At 34.7% G+C, this 15,915-nt stretch overlaps 1 protein-coding gene across 5 annotated transcripts in view; it reads right to left on the bottom strand.

The window, feature by feature from the left end:
• RANBP17 (RAN binding protein 17) overlaps positions 1–15,915 on the bottom strand; it is a 428,680-nt gene that overhangs the window by 357,536 nt on the left and 55,229 nt on the right. For all 5 annotated transcript variants that reach the window (XR_010133994.1, XR_010133993.1, XM_019028430.4 and 2 more), the window contains 3 exons: positions 14,068–14,214; positions 13,314–13,486; positions 8,348–8,541 (listed from right to left, as the gene is read on the bottom strand). Coding sequence is in view for 3 of the 5 variants with exons in the window: in XM_019028430.4 (XP_018883975.4) it covers positions 8,348–8,541; positions 13,314–13,486; positions 14,068–14,214 (514 nt within the window). In the remaining 2 variants the exon portion in view is untranslated. The remainder of the gene's footprint in view (positions 1–8,347; positions 8,542–13,313; positions 13,487–14,067; positions 14,215–15,915) is intronic.

The following is a 15,915-nucleotide window of genomic DNA, read 5'->3' as shown; positions in this document are numbered from 1 at the left end:
CACAACAAAAAAAAAAAAAGAGAATTTTAGACCAACATCCCTGATGAATATCGATGCAAAAATCCTCAATAAAATACTGGCAAACCAAATCCAGCAGCACATCAAAAAGCTTATCCACCACGATCAAGTTGGCTTCATCCCTGGGATGCAAGGCTGGTTCAACATATGCAAATCAATAAATGTAATCCAGCATATAAACAGAACCAAAGACAAAAACCACATGATTATCTCAATAGATGAAGAAAAGGCCTTTGACAAAATTCAACAGCCCTTCATGCTAAAAACTCTCAATAAACTAGGTATTGATGGGACATATCTCAAAATAATAAGAGCTATTTATGATAAACCCACAGCCAGTATCATACCGAATGGACAAAAACTGGAAGCATTCCCTTTGAAAACTGGCACAAGACAGGGATGCCCTCTCTCACCACTCCTATTCAACATAGTGTTGGACGTTCTGACCAGGGTAATCAGGCAGCAGAAAGAAATAAAGGGTATTCAATTAGGAAAAGAGGAAGTCAAATTGTCCCTGTTTGCAGATGACATGATTGTATATTTAGAAAACCCCATCTCAGCCCAAAATCTCCTTAAGCTGATAAGCAACTTCAGCAAAGTCTCAGGATACAAAATCAGTGTGCAAAAATCACAAGCATTCCTATACACCAATAACAGACAAACAGATAGCCAAATCATGAGTGAATTCTCATTCACAATTGCTTCAAAGAGAATAAAATACCTAGGAATCCAACTTACAAGGGATGTGAAGGACCTCTTCAAGGAGAACTACAAACCACTGCTCAGTGAAATAAAAGAGGATACAAACAAATGGAAGAACAGTCCATGCTCATGGATAGGAAGAATCAATATCATGAAAATGGCCATACTGCCCAAGGTAATTTATAGATTCAATGCCATCCCCATCAAGCTACCACTGACTTTCTTCACAGAATAGGAAAAAACTACTTTAAAGTTCATATGGAACCAAAAAAGAGCCCGCATTGCCAAGACAATCGTAAGCAAAAAGAACAAAGCTGGAGGCATCACGCTACCTGACTTCAAACTATACTACAAGGCTACAGTAACCAAAACAGCATGGTACTGGTACCAAAACAGAGATATAGACCAATGGAACAGAATAGAGCCCTCAGAAATAACACCGCACATCTACAACCATCTGATCTTTGAATAACCTGACAAAAACAAGAAATGGGGAAAGATTCCCTACTTAATAAACGGTGCTGGGAAAACTGGCTAGCCATATATAGAAAGTTGAAACTGGATCCCTTCCTTACACCTTATACAAAAATCAATTCAAGATGGATTAGACTTACATGTTAGACCTAAAACCATAAAAACCCTAGAAGAAAACCTAAGCAATACCATTCAGGACATAGGCATGGGCAAGGACTTCATGTCTAAAACACCAAAAGCAATGGCAACAAAAGTCAAAATTGACAAATTGGATCTAATTAAAGAGCTTCTGCACAGCAAAAGAAACTACCATCAGAGTGAACAGGCAACCTACAGAATGGGAGAAAAATTTTTACAATCTACCCATCTGACAAAAGGCTAATATCCAGAATCTACAAAGAACTTAAACAAATTTACGAGAAAAAATCAAACAACCCCATCAAAAAGTGGGCAAACGATATGAACAGATACTTCTCAAAAGAAGACATTTATGCAGCCAACAGACATATGAAAAAATGCTCATCATCACTGGCCATCAGAGAAATGCAAATCAAAACCACAATGAGATACCATATCACACCAGTTAGAATGGCAATCATTAAGAAGTCAGGAAACAACAGGTGCTGTTGAGGATGTGGAGAAATAGGAACGCTTTTACACTGTTGGTGGGACTGTAAACTAGTTCAACCATTGTGGAAGACAGTGTGGCAATTCCTCAAGGATCTAGAACTAGAAATAACATTTGACCCAGTCATCCCATTACTGGGCATATACCCAAATGATTATAAATCACACCGCTATAAGGACACATGCACACGTATGTTTATTGTGGCACTATTCACAACAGCAAAGACTTGGAACCAACCCAAATGTCCAATGATGGTAGACTGGATTAAGAAAATGTGACACACATACACCATGGAATACTATGCAGCCATAAAAAAGGACAAGTTCATGTCCTTTATAGGGACATGGATGAAGCTGGAAACCATCATTCTGAGCAAACTATCCCAAGGACAGAAAACCAAACACTGCATGTTCTCACTCATAGGTGGGAACTGAACAATAAGAACACATGGACACTGGGCGGGGAACATCACACATCAGGGCCTGCTGGGGAGTGGGGGGAGGGGGGAGGGATAGCATTAGGAGATATACCTAATGTAAATGACGAGTTAACAGGTGCAGCACACCAACATGGCACATGTATACATATGTAACAAAACTGAACGTTGTGCACATGTACCCTAGAACTTAAAGTAAAATAAATAAATAAATAAATAAATAAAATAAAAAATAATAAAAAGATTAGAAAAAAGTAATAATAAAACTACAAAACTCGTGGGATGCAACTAAAGTAATGTTTAAACAACTAAAGTAATGTTTAAAGAAAAATTGATAGCTTTAAATGTTTTTATTAGAAAAGTCCAAAAATCTAAAACTCAAAGATCTGCAGTCTGCACCCAGAATTAGAAAAGGAATATCAAATAACATCCAAAGTAAGTATAAGGCAGAAAATAATAAAGGCGAAAAAAAATCAGTGAAATAGAAAATGAAGAAAGAATAAAGATCAACGAAACTAAAAATAGTTCTCTAAAAAGATCAACAAAAGTGATGAAAATCTAGCTGGGTCACTCAGAACAAAAGAAAAAAATGACAAAATTATCAATCTCAGCTTCAGCTTCTGGAGATATTAATAACAATGGAATATTAAGAATAGTTTTATTCCAACACATTGAAACATTCAGTAAATTCCTTGAAAGACACAAATGACTAAATTTGACCCCAAGGGAAACAGAAAATTTGAATAGTTCTATGCTGATTAAAGAAAATGAATTCACAATTATAAACCCTCTTGGCCCACTGGCTTCACAGATGAATTCTATCCCTCTTAAAGAAGAAATAATAGCAATACTACACAAATTCTTTCACAAGATAGAGGAGGAAGAGGAAACACTACCGGACTCATTTTATGAAGCCAGTATTACCATGTTACCCAAACCAGGCAAAGTCACCACAAGAAAACTACAAACCAATATCCTTCATAAACACTGATATAAAATAACAAAAGTGTTGCAAATTGAATTTAACAATTTCTAAAGAAACATTATATTATGATCAAGTAGGATTTATCCTGAGAATGCAAAGCTGGTTTAACATCGAAAAATCAATTAATATAATTCACTACATTCGTAAAATAAAGGAAAAAAGTCATTTGAATAGATGCATAAAAGGTCTATTTTAAAACCCCAAAATAATACGTTATTCATTATAAACACCCTAAAGAATTGAAGAGAACTTCCTCAAACTCATGAACGTCTTCAAACAGCGTACAGATAACATCATACTCAACAGTAAAATGCTCAATGCTTTCTATTTACAAACAGAAACAAGGCAAGAATGTCCCCTTCTTAACATTTTATTCAACACTGTACTGGAAGCCCTCAGTAGAATAAGGCAAGAAAAATAAACAAAAGGCATGGAGACTGGAAAGATGACATAAAACTATCTTTATTTGCAAACAACATGATCACATAGACAATCCTAAGAATCTATGAAATAGTTATTAGAACTAATAACTTAAGCAAAGTTGTAAGACACAAAGACAAAATTCAATTCTGGTTTAACAGAGTAGCAGAGAATAATCAGGAAATTTACAATAGCATCAAAAATACATAGGAATAAACTCAGTGAACAATTTCACTAACTGTACACTGAAAACAATAAAACATTGCAAAGAAAACTAAATGTTCATGAACTGCAGGCCTCAATGTTGTTAAGCTGGCCCAAACTGATGTATAGATTGAGGCAAACCCTATCAAAATGCTAGCACCTACTTTGAAGAAACTGAGATGCTGATGCTAAAATTAATTAGTAAAGCCAAAAGACCTAGAATAGCCAAACGGTTTTGAAAAAAAAAAAAGGTTAAATAATTTGTATTACCTGATTTCAAGAATTATTAATGCTACAGTAATCAAGACAATACAGTATTAGCATAAGGATAAACATATATAGATCAGTGGTACAGAACAAAAAGTCCACTAATAGACTCTAGCATTTTATGGTCAACTGATTTTTGACCAAGGTGTCATAGTGATTCAATGGGGGAGAAAGACAGTCTTGTCTACAAATGGTGTTAGAACAACTGGATAACTGTAAGCCTTGCCCCTTAACTCACAACATTCACAAAAATGAGCACCAAATGGATCACAGGCCTCAATGTAATAGCTGAAACTATTAAACTTACAGAAATCATAGAACTCTTCATAGCATTAGGTTAGAAAAGATTTCATAAATACAAAAACCTCAAGCCATAAAGAAAAAAGTGAAAAAGTAGACCATCAAAATTAAAAACTTTTCACCTTTGAAAAACAGTTAAGACAAACCATAGACTGGGAGAAAATATTTGTAAAACATACATGTGAAAAAGAGATTGTATACAGAATATAGAGCATATAAAGCACTCTTGCAATTCCCTAACACATACAAAAGAGCCAACAATCCAATTTAAAAATGGGCAACAGACTTTTCACAAAATAAGAAATACAAGTGGCAAAAAAGAATAGAAAAGATGCTTAACATCATTAATCATTAGGGAATGCAAATTATAACCACAATGAGATAACACTAGACACCCAGTAGAGTGCCTAAACAGATGGCAAATGATGGCAGGGATGCAGAGTAAGTGAAACTCTTATACAGTGTTAATGCGAATGAAAAATGATACATCCACTTCATAAAACTGTTTAGTAGTATCTTACAACATTAAACATACATTTACCATTTGACCCAGCACTCATCTTAGGTACCTATCCAAAAGAAACGAAAACTTCTTCTACACACAAAGACTTGTCTAAAAATGTTAATAACATCATTATTTGCAATAGCCAAAAACTCTAAGTGTATGTAATTCAATGTCCATCAGCTGGTGAATGGATAAACTATGGTAAGGCAATACTATGGAATACTATGCAACAACAAAAAGAAACAAAATATGCTCCCCATATTTGAATCTCTAAAACATATGCAAAGAAAAAAAGGAAAAAGATATTTGCAACTCTGATCACACCCAAGGAGCTCACTTTCCTAACTGTAAAAAGCTCTTAAAAATCAAGGAGAAAAAAAGGACCAACAACCCAATAGAAAAATGGCAAAGGAAATGAATTGTTCATTTACAAAAAAAAAGACCAAATGGCTCTTATGTAAATTTAAACAATGCACGACCTCACTGATAAGAAAAATGCAAAGTTAAATTATACTGAGAAACCATTTTTCACACACAGGATTGCCAAGAATTCCAAGAAATACCTAATGTAGATGACGGGCTGATGGGTGCAGCAAACCACCATGGCATGTGTATACCTATGTAACAAACCTGCACGTTCTGCACATGTATTACAGAATTTAAAGTATAATAAAAATATATATATATATTGTCCTATGAAGGATACATGGAAACAATCTCATACATTTCTAGTGGACAAGTAAATGGTATAGTCCTTACAGAAAACAACTGGGCATCATTTGCAGAATTACAAATACATTAAACTTCCACTCAACGGCAATTTCACTAGGAGAAATTTATAAATTCATATATACATAAAATGACATGTACAAGGTTTATCTGTACAGGAATACTTTTAATAGGAAAAGACTAACTCACTCAAATCATTGTCAACAGTGGATGGAATGGTTAAATTATGATATATTCAAAAAGTAAAATATTATGTATGTATCTACAAAAAATAAGAGTTCTCTCTATATTATGAAAATAGCTATAAAACACTAAATGAAAACAAGCAAGAAGCAGAGCAGTGAGTATGGTATGCTGTATTCAATGCAAATAAGGGAGGTAAGAATTTATATATTCATAACTCTTTGTATATGCATATAGAAACTTTGGAAAGACATGCAAAACTAAGAATAACTACTTGCTAGAGTGAAGAAAGGGAGGACAGAGTATAGCACTGGAACAGAACACATTTTAATTTTTTTTAATTTTTGCACAATGAAATACATTACCTCTTCAAAAAAAATTTTGTGAATTAATCAAAATCAAGTTTGATATGAAAATAAGAATAACACACTAAAATGATATGCAGCAAACAGGTCGCAAACTTGGAGTGATATTTACAATTCAAAAACCTAAATGATTAATGTCAAAATACATAAAAGACTCCTACAAATCAGTGAAAGAAAGCAATCCAGTGGTGAGGTGGAAATGAACAAAAGAGATGCACATACATTTCACTGATGATGACACAACAATCAATAAACATGAAATAATACTAAACTTATTAATCAGCAGAGTGAAAAGTAAAATACCTAGGAGGTATATTATTCTCAACTAGATCATCAAAAATGCAGGTATAATAATACGAGCTGCGGGCAAGAATCTAGGTCCAGGTCAGCAAACTACAGCCTATAAGACAGCCTCCTGTTTTTGTAAATAAAACTTTACTGAAACACAGACACGAGTATGGTCTATGGCTGCTTCCTGGCTACAAAGGCAGACTTGAGTAGTTGTGACGGAGACCTAAAACATTTACTATTTGGCACTTTAAGAAAAAGTTTGCCACTTCCTGATAGAGATTGATGGGAACACCTGAACACTATTGGTAGGATGTCAAATAGTACAAACACTTTGTAAAATAGTTTAACAGTACCTACTAAAGCTGAATATATAATGGATATCACAACAATTGTTAAGGAGCACTGATTTTATTAGCAAAAAACAGAAAACAAATACCTATTAACAAGAGAATGCACAAATAAACTGAGGTACATTCAAACAACGTAACAGTGCATGGCACTGAAAATGAAGGAACTATAGCTATATGCATCAGTATGAGCTGTCATAAATAAAAATACTGAGAAATGATAATAAAGTTGTCAAAGAATAAATGCAGTATGATTCCATTTGTATAACGTTGAGAAATATGCAATATCATGTATTATTTTCGGAATGCATACACATGTGGTAATACTGAAGAAAAGGCATGAATTGATAAACACAAAATTCAAGATTGTTAAGTATTTTCTGTTGATAGGAAAGAGGACAGATTTGGAAAGAGGAACAAAAATGCTGCAAAGGTATTGGCAATGACCTATTCTTTAAGCAAGGTAATAGTGTTTGTGGTTACTGCTATTCTGTATGTCTCAATATATATAAATATCCTTTTATATGAATTTGATATTTAATAACTTTCAAAACTCTTCTAGAAGAATAAATCAATAATGAAGAGACTAAATGCTGCAAAAGTGTTAGTTGTCCCCATTTAATTTACAAATAAGATCCCAAAAAGAAAAAAAACACTGAAGTAGAGAAGATTATCTCACACTAGCCCCTCATCAGTACTGTGTGACTTAACGCAAGATGGACAGATAATAAAATGCATTTTTAAAAAACATTATTCAAATGTAAAGGATAATCTTCTAAAAATTTTTTTAAGTTAAAATGGGAAATCACTGGAAGTAAATTTGATGATGATCTCTTACTAAACTCACTTTCCAATACAAGATAAACAAATATGCAAAACAACTTCAGAACTATAAAGTGCTTTCTACTAGAAATTTCCATTCCTGTAGTGCATCTTAACAAGAAAATTGGAAAAATACATTTATTTTTACTCCCTATGTTCCTGAAAGGACCTAAAAGGGTATACAGAAATAAATACCTCCTCCATCAATAAAGGGTTAAAAACAAAATAAAGAAATTGAAGAATAAAAATAATAGTAAAGCCATAACGAAGGCTAATACCTAAAAGCAAAATCACAATGATATATTATATACTTTTTATTGGCTGAAATTGGGTTCTGAGTTTGCAATCAAGTATAGCAAAGAAGAAAACACAACCAGTTAAGATAGTTATGTTCATAAACTATCTGCTCAAGGGCCATTATCAATTTTTCTTCATATTGATTCCAGAGAGAAGTATATCCTATGAATCTTATAGAGGAAAACTGAAAAAAAAAAAAAAATCAACCAACAAATTACCAATATACCCAGGAGGTTAATAAAATGAATGGTTTATTAGGGGACCAGGAACTGGGGAAAATACATAAAAATAACTTGCAGTAAAACTATTAAAGTGATTAATGATGTTACTTAATATTCAACATAATACTCAGTAGTCACATAAAGTTTACTGACCTTCCTGAATGGTGATGTCCACAGTTACACCAGAAGATGGATGCAGAAGTTTTTGGTAATTCTGCGCATTTTGGTCGAATAACTGCACAAGAAGAGCACATGTCTTTTCATATTCACATCTGCTGACCGTGCACAACTGCTCCAACTGCTGAAACACAGTGGCAGTATCATCCAGTGGATCATCTAAGCGATCTCTGCAAACACAGAATAAGTTTGCAGACAACATTAGAATGTGAAGCACTTTTATTCACCACAAATAAACTTTATGTTAAATAAAAATTCTATAATAAAGGAATAAAAGACAGAGGCAGGAGGTTCACTTGGGGCCAGGAGTTTGAGACCAGCCAGGCCAACATAGTGAAATCCTGACTCTAAAAATACAAAAGTTAGCTGGGCATGGTGGCACACACCTGTAATCCCAGTTACGCAAGAGGCTGAGGCATGAGAATTGCTTGAACTTGGGAGGTGGAGGTTGCAGTAAGCTAAGATTGTGCCACTGCACTCCAGCTGGGGTGACAGGGCGAGACTCTGTCTCTAAAAAAAAAAGAAAAAAGAAAAGAAATAAAAAATAAAATAGAAATGTATTAGAAGGTAAAAAATAAAACTGTCTATATCTGAAGATGGCATGATTATGTAAACAGAAAATATTTTTAGAAACACAAAAATGCTACTTAAACTAATAGGTAAGTTTACTAAGGTCATAGCATACGAGGTCAATATACAAAATGACCTGTATTAGTAGATATTGGCAGTGAACGACTAGAAATTCAAATTTAAAAAACAGTATCATACAAAGGCAGTAGGAAACATAAAATATCAATTAAATCTACCTAAATGTATGCAAGATCTGAAGGCTAAATACCATAAAATGTTTGATTAAAGAAAAATCAGAGAAGAGCTAAATAAACTAAAAGATAGACATGCTCAGAGACTAAGAGACTCAATATTGTTGAGATGTCAATTCTTTCCCCAAGTTAATCTATAGTTTCAATGCAATCCTAGTCAAAATCCCAGCAGAACTTCTTTGTAGAAACTAAGAAACTGATTCAAACATATACATGGAAAAGCAAAGAAAGTAGAATTGCCAAAACAATTCTGAAAGAGAAAAGCCACTTAAAGAACTCATACTATCTGGTTTCAAAGCTTATTATAAACCTAATCAAGACAGGGTACTGGTGAAAGCCTAATCAAGACAGGGTACTGGTGAAAGAACAGACACATAGATTAACGAAGACAGAGTCCAGAAATAGAACTACATGTATGCAGTAAATTAATTTTTGACAAAAGTGTAAAAACAATTCAATGGAGAAAGGATAGTCTGTTACACAAATGATGTTGAAATAACTGGTCATCTATATGCCAAAAAAAAAGAACTCTAGCCTTATGCCAGGTAATATACAATAATTAGCCTGAAAGAGATCACAGACTAAAATGTAAATTCTAAGACAATAAAACTCCTAGAAGGGAAAATAAAAGAAAAATCTCTGTGACCTTGGATTAGTTTCCATACGTATAACAACAAAAACATAATACATAAAAGAAAAAATAAAGCATTGGACTTAGTCAAAATTTAAAACTTCTGCTCTTCTAAGGACTCTGTTAAGAAAATGAAAAGGCAGAGGGCTTCCACGATGGCCAAATAGGAACAGCTCTGGTCTGCAGCCCCCAGTGAGATCAATGCAGAAGATGGGTGATTTCTGCATTTCTAACTGAGGTGCGTGGTTCATCTCATTGGGACTGGTTCGACAGTGGGTGCAGCCCACAGAGGGCAAGCTGAAGCAGGGCAGGGCGTCGCCTCACCCAGGAAGCGCAAGGGGTCGGGGGATTTCCCTTTCTTAGCCAAGGGAAGCCGTGACAGACTGTATCTGGAGAAACAGTACACTTCTGACCAAATGCTGTGCTTTTCCCACAGTCTTAGCAACCTGCAGACCAGGAGATACCCTCCCGTGCCTGGCTCAGTGGGTCCCACGCCCATGGAGCCGTAACTCACTGCTAGTGCAGCAGTCTGAGATCAAACTGCGATGCTGCAGCTTGACGGGGGAAGGGGGGTCCGCCATTGCTGAGGCTTGAATAGCTCACAGTGTAAACAAAGCACAGACTGGGCAGAGCCCACCGCAGCTCAGCCTCTGTAGATTCCACCTCTCGGGGCAGGGCATAGCAGAACAAAAGGCAGCAGACAGCTTCTGCAGACTTAAACGTCCCTGTCTGACAGCTCTGAAGAAAGCAGTGGTTCTCTCAGCACAGCGTTCAAACTCTGAGAACGAACAGACCACCTCCTCAAGCGGGTCCCTGACCCCCGTGTAGCCCGACTGGGAAACACCTCCCAGTAGGGGCTGACAGACACCTCAAACAGGCAGGTGACCCTCTGGGATGAAGCCTCCAGAGGAAGGATCAGGCAGCAATATTTGCTGTTATGCAGCCTCTGCTGTTGATACCAAGACAAACAGGGTCTGGAGTGGACCTCCAGCAAACTCCAACAGACCTGCAGCTGAGGGGTCTGTTAGAAGGAAAACTAACAAACAGAAAGGAATAGCATCGACATCAACAAAAAGGACATCTACACAGAAACCCCATCTGTAGGTCACCAACATCAAAGACCAAAGGTAGATAAAACCATAAAGATGGGGAGAAACCAGAGCAGAAAAGCTGAAAATTCCAAAAACCAGAGCACCTCTTTCTTCTGCTCCAAAGGATTGCAGCCCCTCACCAGCAAGGGAACAAAACTGGATGGAGACTGAGTTTGATGAGTTGACAGAAGTAGGCTTCAGAAGGTCGGTAATAACAAACTTCTCTGAGCTAAAGGAGCATATTCTAACCCAATGAAAGGAAGCTACGAACCTTGATAAAACATTCCATGCTCATGGATAGGAAGAATCAATATCATGAAAATGGCCATACTGCCCAAGGTAATTTATAGATTCAATGCTATCCCCATCAAGCTACCACTGACTTTCTTCACAGAATTGGAAAAAGCTACTTTAAAGTTCATATGGAACCAAAAAAGAGCCCGTATAGCCAAGACAATCCTAAGCAAAAAGAACAAAGCTGGAGGCATCACGCTACCTGACTTCAAACTATATTACAAGGCTACGGTAACCAAAACAGCATGGTACTGGTACCAAAACAGATATATAGACCAATGGAACAGAACAGAGGCCTCAGAAATAACACACATCTACAACCATCTGATCTTTGTCAAACCTGACAAAAACAAGCAATGGGGAAATTATTCCCTAATTAATAAACAGTGCTGGGAAAACTGACTAGCCATATGTAGAAAGCTGAAACTGGATTCCTTCCTTACACCTTACACAAAAATTAACTCAAGATACATTAAAGACTTAAATGTGAGACCTAACACCATAAAAACCCTAGCAGAAAACCTAGTCAATACCATTCAGGACATAGGCATGGGCAAGGACTTCATGACTAAAACACCAAAAGCAAGGCCAACCAAAGCCAAAATTGACAAATGGGATCTAATTAAACTAAAGAGCTTCTGCACAGCAAAAGAAACCATCATCAGAGTGAACAGGCAACCTACAGAATGGGAGAAAATCTTTGCAATCTATCCATCTGACAAAAGCCTAATACCCAGAATCTACAAAGAACTTAAACAAATTTACAAGAAAAAAACAACCCCATCAAAAAGTGGGCAAAGGATATGAACAGATACTTCTCAAAAGAAGACATTTATGCAGCCAACAGACATATGAAAAAATGCTCATCATCACTGGTCAGAGAAATGCAAATTAAGACCACAATGAGATACCATCTCATGCCAGTTAGAATGGTGATCATTAAAAAGTCAGGAAACAACAGATGCTGGAGAGGATGTGGAGAAACAGGAATGCTTTTACACTGTTGGTGGGAATGTAAATTAGTTCAACCATTGTAGAAGACAACGTGGCAAGACATTGTGCACATGTACCCTAGAACTTAAAGTATAATAAAAAGAAAGAAAATGAAAAGGCAAACAACACAGAAAATATTTGCAAATACATAACAGAAAGACTTGTGAAGAAAATATACAGACTGCTCAAATCTCAATATAAGGAAAAAAAAAGAAAATATACAACCCAATTAAAAAATGGGAAATGGATTTGACTAGCACACTAGCAGTGAATACATACGGATGGTAAATAAGTGCATGAAAATATGCTCAACATTATTAGTCATTAAGGGAAAACCACAATGAGGTACCACTACATACTTATTAGAATGAGTAAAATTTTTTCAAACTAACAATATCAAGTGCTAGTGAGAACACAGAGCAATTAAGTCTTTCATACATTGTGAGCGGGAATGCAAAATGGTACAGCCACTTTGGAAAATAGTTTGGCAGCTTTTACGAAGTAAAATATATACTATATTTAACATGCATCCCAGGAATCCCACACCTAGCTATTTACCCAGGAGAAACAAAAACTTATATTTGTACAAAATCTGTGCAGGAGTATTTGCATCAGTTTTATTTACAATGGCCAAAAACATAAACAACTCAAAAGTCCAGCAACAGGTGAATTGGTAAACAAACTGATATATCCACAAAATGGTATACTACTCAGCAATGAAAGTAAAGTACTAACACAACACAGAGGAATCTCTCAAATGCATTATGCTAAGTGGAAAAAAATCAGACTAAAAAGCTGCATACTGTATAATTTCATTTATACAACATTCTGGAAAAGACAAAAAAAAAAAATTACAGGTACACAAAACAGATCAGTAACTGCCAGAGATGAGGGTGAGGAGAGGGGCTGACCGAAAAAGGAGCCAAAAGATCTATCTGGATTGATGGAACTATTCTATATCTCAATTGTGATGGTAGTTATACAATTGTGTGCACTTGTCAGAAATCATACAAGTGTACGCTAAAAGGGGTGAATTTTAAATTTATACCTTTATCTTAAAAAATTCCAAGTGTCAAAAGGAAATACAACAAAAACATTTAGTTTTTGAATACCTCACAACTATGGCAACAGAGTCCAACCGAGAAGTGATAAAGGCCTTCGTGATTTCTGGTGCGTAAGTGTCTAACAGGTGGGGTTCAGTTGATTTCACAAAAGGAACAGATGCTACCATCCTTTGCCACAGAGTTAATAAATAATGAACACTGTTAGGAGCAAATTCCCAATGCTACAAAGAAATAAAGCAGAAGTTATTTAAAATATTACATTTCCCTACAATAAGAATTACAGAATAAAATTACTAAACATACATTTTTAAATTAACTTTTATTCTTACTATAAAACTAATGAACACATAATATAGCAAATTTATAAATGCAAAAAAGTATAAAGAAACCAACATCTCTATTATTTTACCACCCAGAGTAACATTAAAATATTACTCTACTTCCCTCTAATCATTCCATGAATATTTTTCAGAGTTGACATCATGTGAAAAACATGGTTTTATAATCTCTCCCTTAAAATTATTTTAAAAACTTTTCTATAATATAATCTGTAAAAATTTTATTTCTTCACATAGATTTTATTATAGTTTCTCAAGCCATTATTCAATTATTAGATATTTAAGTAGCTTCTCAATTTTTGTTATATTCATTTCAATGAACTTTTTTACCTAAAACCCTGCAATGAACATTTCCAGCAAAGTAATCAAATTAATAGATATTTTTTAAATACCCCCACCAACCCTTACCAAGAAGCTGTCTTAAAACTGGCTACAGTTTAACATAATTACGTATTTTTACCTACCTGTAGGCTAGTAATGGTAAAATTAGCAATCAATCTAATAACTTCAGGATATTCCTTCACCATAACTAATTCTCCCAGCTGATAATTTGTCTTTAAACGAGCCAAAAATCGACAAAATTCATGATAATTACCTGGATCAGACAAACCCTAAATTATGAGACAAAAAGAAAGGCTTAAAAACAAGCCAACCTATGGACAATAAAATCAGTAAAACCCCAAAGCATCTTAAGTCTCCCAATTTTCATGAGTACTTAAAATACTCTGTGTCAATTGGGTAGTTAACAATGTAAAAAAATAGAGGGATTCTTGCTAGGTCTAGTTTTGTCATCAATGATTAATAACAAGGAATCCAAAGTAGAGGCCTTGGAAGAAGATCTGCATCACAATGACTAAACTATAATTTTGGGGAAGCTATTATAGTACACAAAAGTTGTGTGTGTGTGTGTGTGTGTGTGTGTGTGTATGTGTGTGTACTGTGGTTTAAACAGAAGTCAACAAAGGACCTGGAAAATACTTAAGATTAAAAGTAAACTCTAGGAAAGAACAATACTCACCAGACTGAAATGGTATGTATGAGCACACAAATAACAGAAATTTTCTTAATTAAACAAATATTTATTGAGTATCTACAGGCACTGTACCCTCAAGCAACTCCGTGTCTCTCCATGTCTCTAGACAGTCATTCAAACAAATTACTGCAATGTAAGGAATAAAGTTGAGCAAATAACTAAAGTTGAGCAAAAACAAAATTCACCCAGGTAAATTTTGGAGGAGTATAGATTAAAAGGAAGTAACAAAAAAGGTCTGCCCAGTTGTCTGTAAGCTCCTTGAAAACAGTTTTAGTATGCACTGTAGCTGGGATGAAACAGAATTCAAAAAGTATCTTTGTAAAACTGAAAGTCTCTAAGCAATTTCATTCATAGGAGCTCCATGAAATATATAGAAAATAGTACCTATTAAAGACAAATAACCAAAAAATTTTTGTAATCATAGATCTTTAAAACATGTTTGTGATTCTAAAACAATCTAATACTCATACCAACTTTTACAGCCATGAAACATTAACGTAAGGATGTTGGAAAATCATTTAAGAGAAATTATCAGGAATCAGCATATTATCTTCCACCTATTGGTTGATGACAGTGAGTTAAACAACTAAACATTTTAAAGTATATTGGTAAAATCCTCTTTACCAGCAAAACAGAAAATTTCACAACTATACTAACATTGAAAAGATAAAATGAATGCATAACCCATAAAATACTTCTGAGAATATGCAAAAACAATTGCTTTTTGTAGAACATTCTTACTGAAGATATATGTCACCCCCCAAAATTTATTAATAACCAAGAGAATTAGATAAACCTCCTTAAATCATTTAACCTTTAAAAATCTGTATTTTACAGATATTTTAAACCAAAATCAAAATAAAAAGTAAAACAAAATATTTTATGTAAGCACCCAAAATTACTCAATAGCAGCTTTGCAATTCTCTGAAATGAATATTGGCAATGAAGCTCTAAAGTTAATGCAGAAAAAATTTTAAAATCTACAAACTCTTACTTGTCCACAAGAGGGCAAGAAAACATAATTTCATAATTTAAGGCCACTTGCTTCAATATTAACATTCAGATTTATATTATGTCTTCTAGTTCATAAGGTGGACATACTGAATTAATCACTTCAGTAGTTTAAGAAGAGCAAGCAAAGAAATGTAATACAATGGTAAAAGACAGAAGCATAGTAAGATAGATAATCTCTAGTAATATTTGCCTAAAAGAAAAAAATAAGAGAAACACAGAAGTCAGCCATGGAAACATCCATTTTTAAAAACTACCCATTTCTACC

The sequence above is a fragment of the Gorilla gorilla genome, chromosome 4 (assembly GCF_029281585.2).
Source record: "Gorilla gorilla gorilla isolate KB3781 chromosome 4, NHGRI_mGorGor1-v2.1_pri, whole genome shotgun sequence".
Taxonomy (NCBI): Eukaryota; Metazoa; Chordata; class Mammalia; order Primates; family Hominidae; genus Gorilla; species Gorilla gorilla.
The sequence above is the reverse complement of the archived record's forward strand: the minus strand, read 5'-3'. Positions and strand labels throughout refer to the sequence as shown.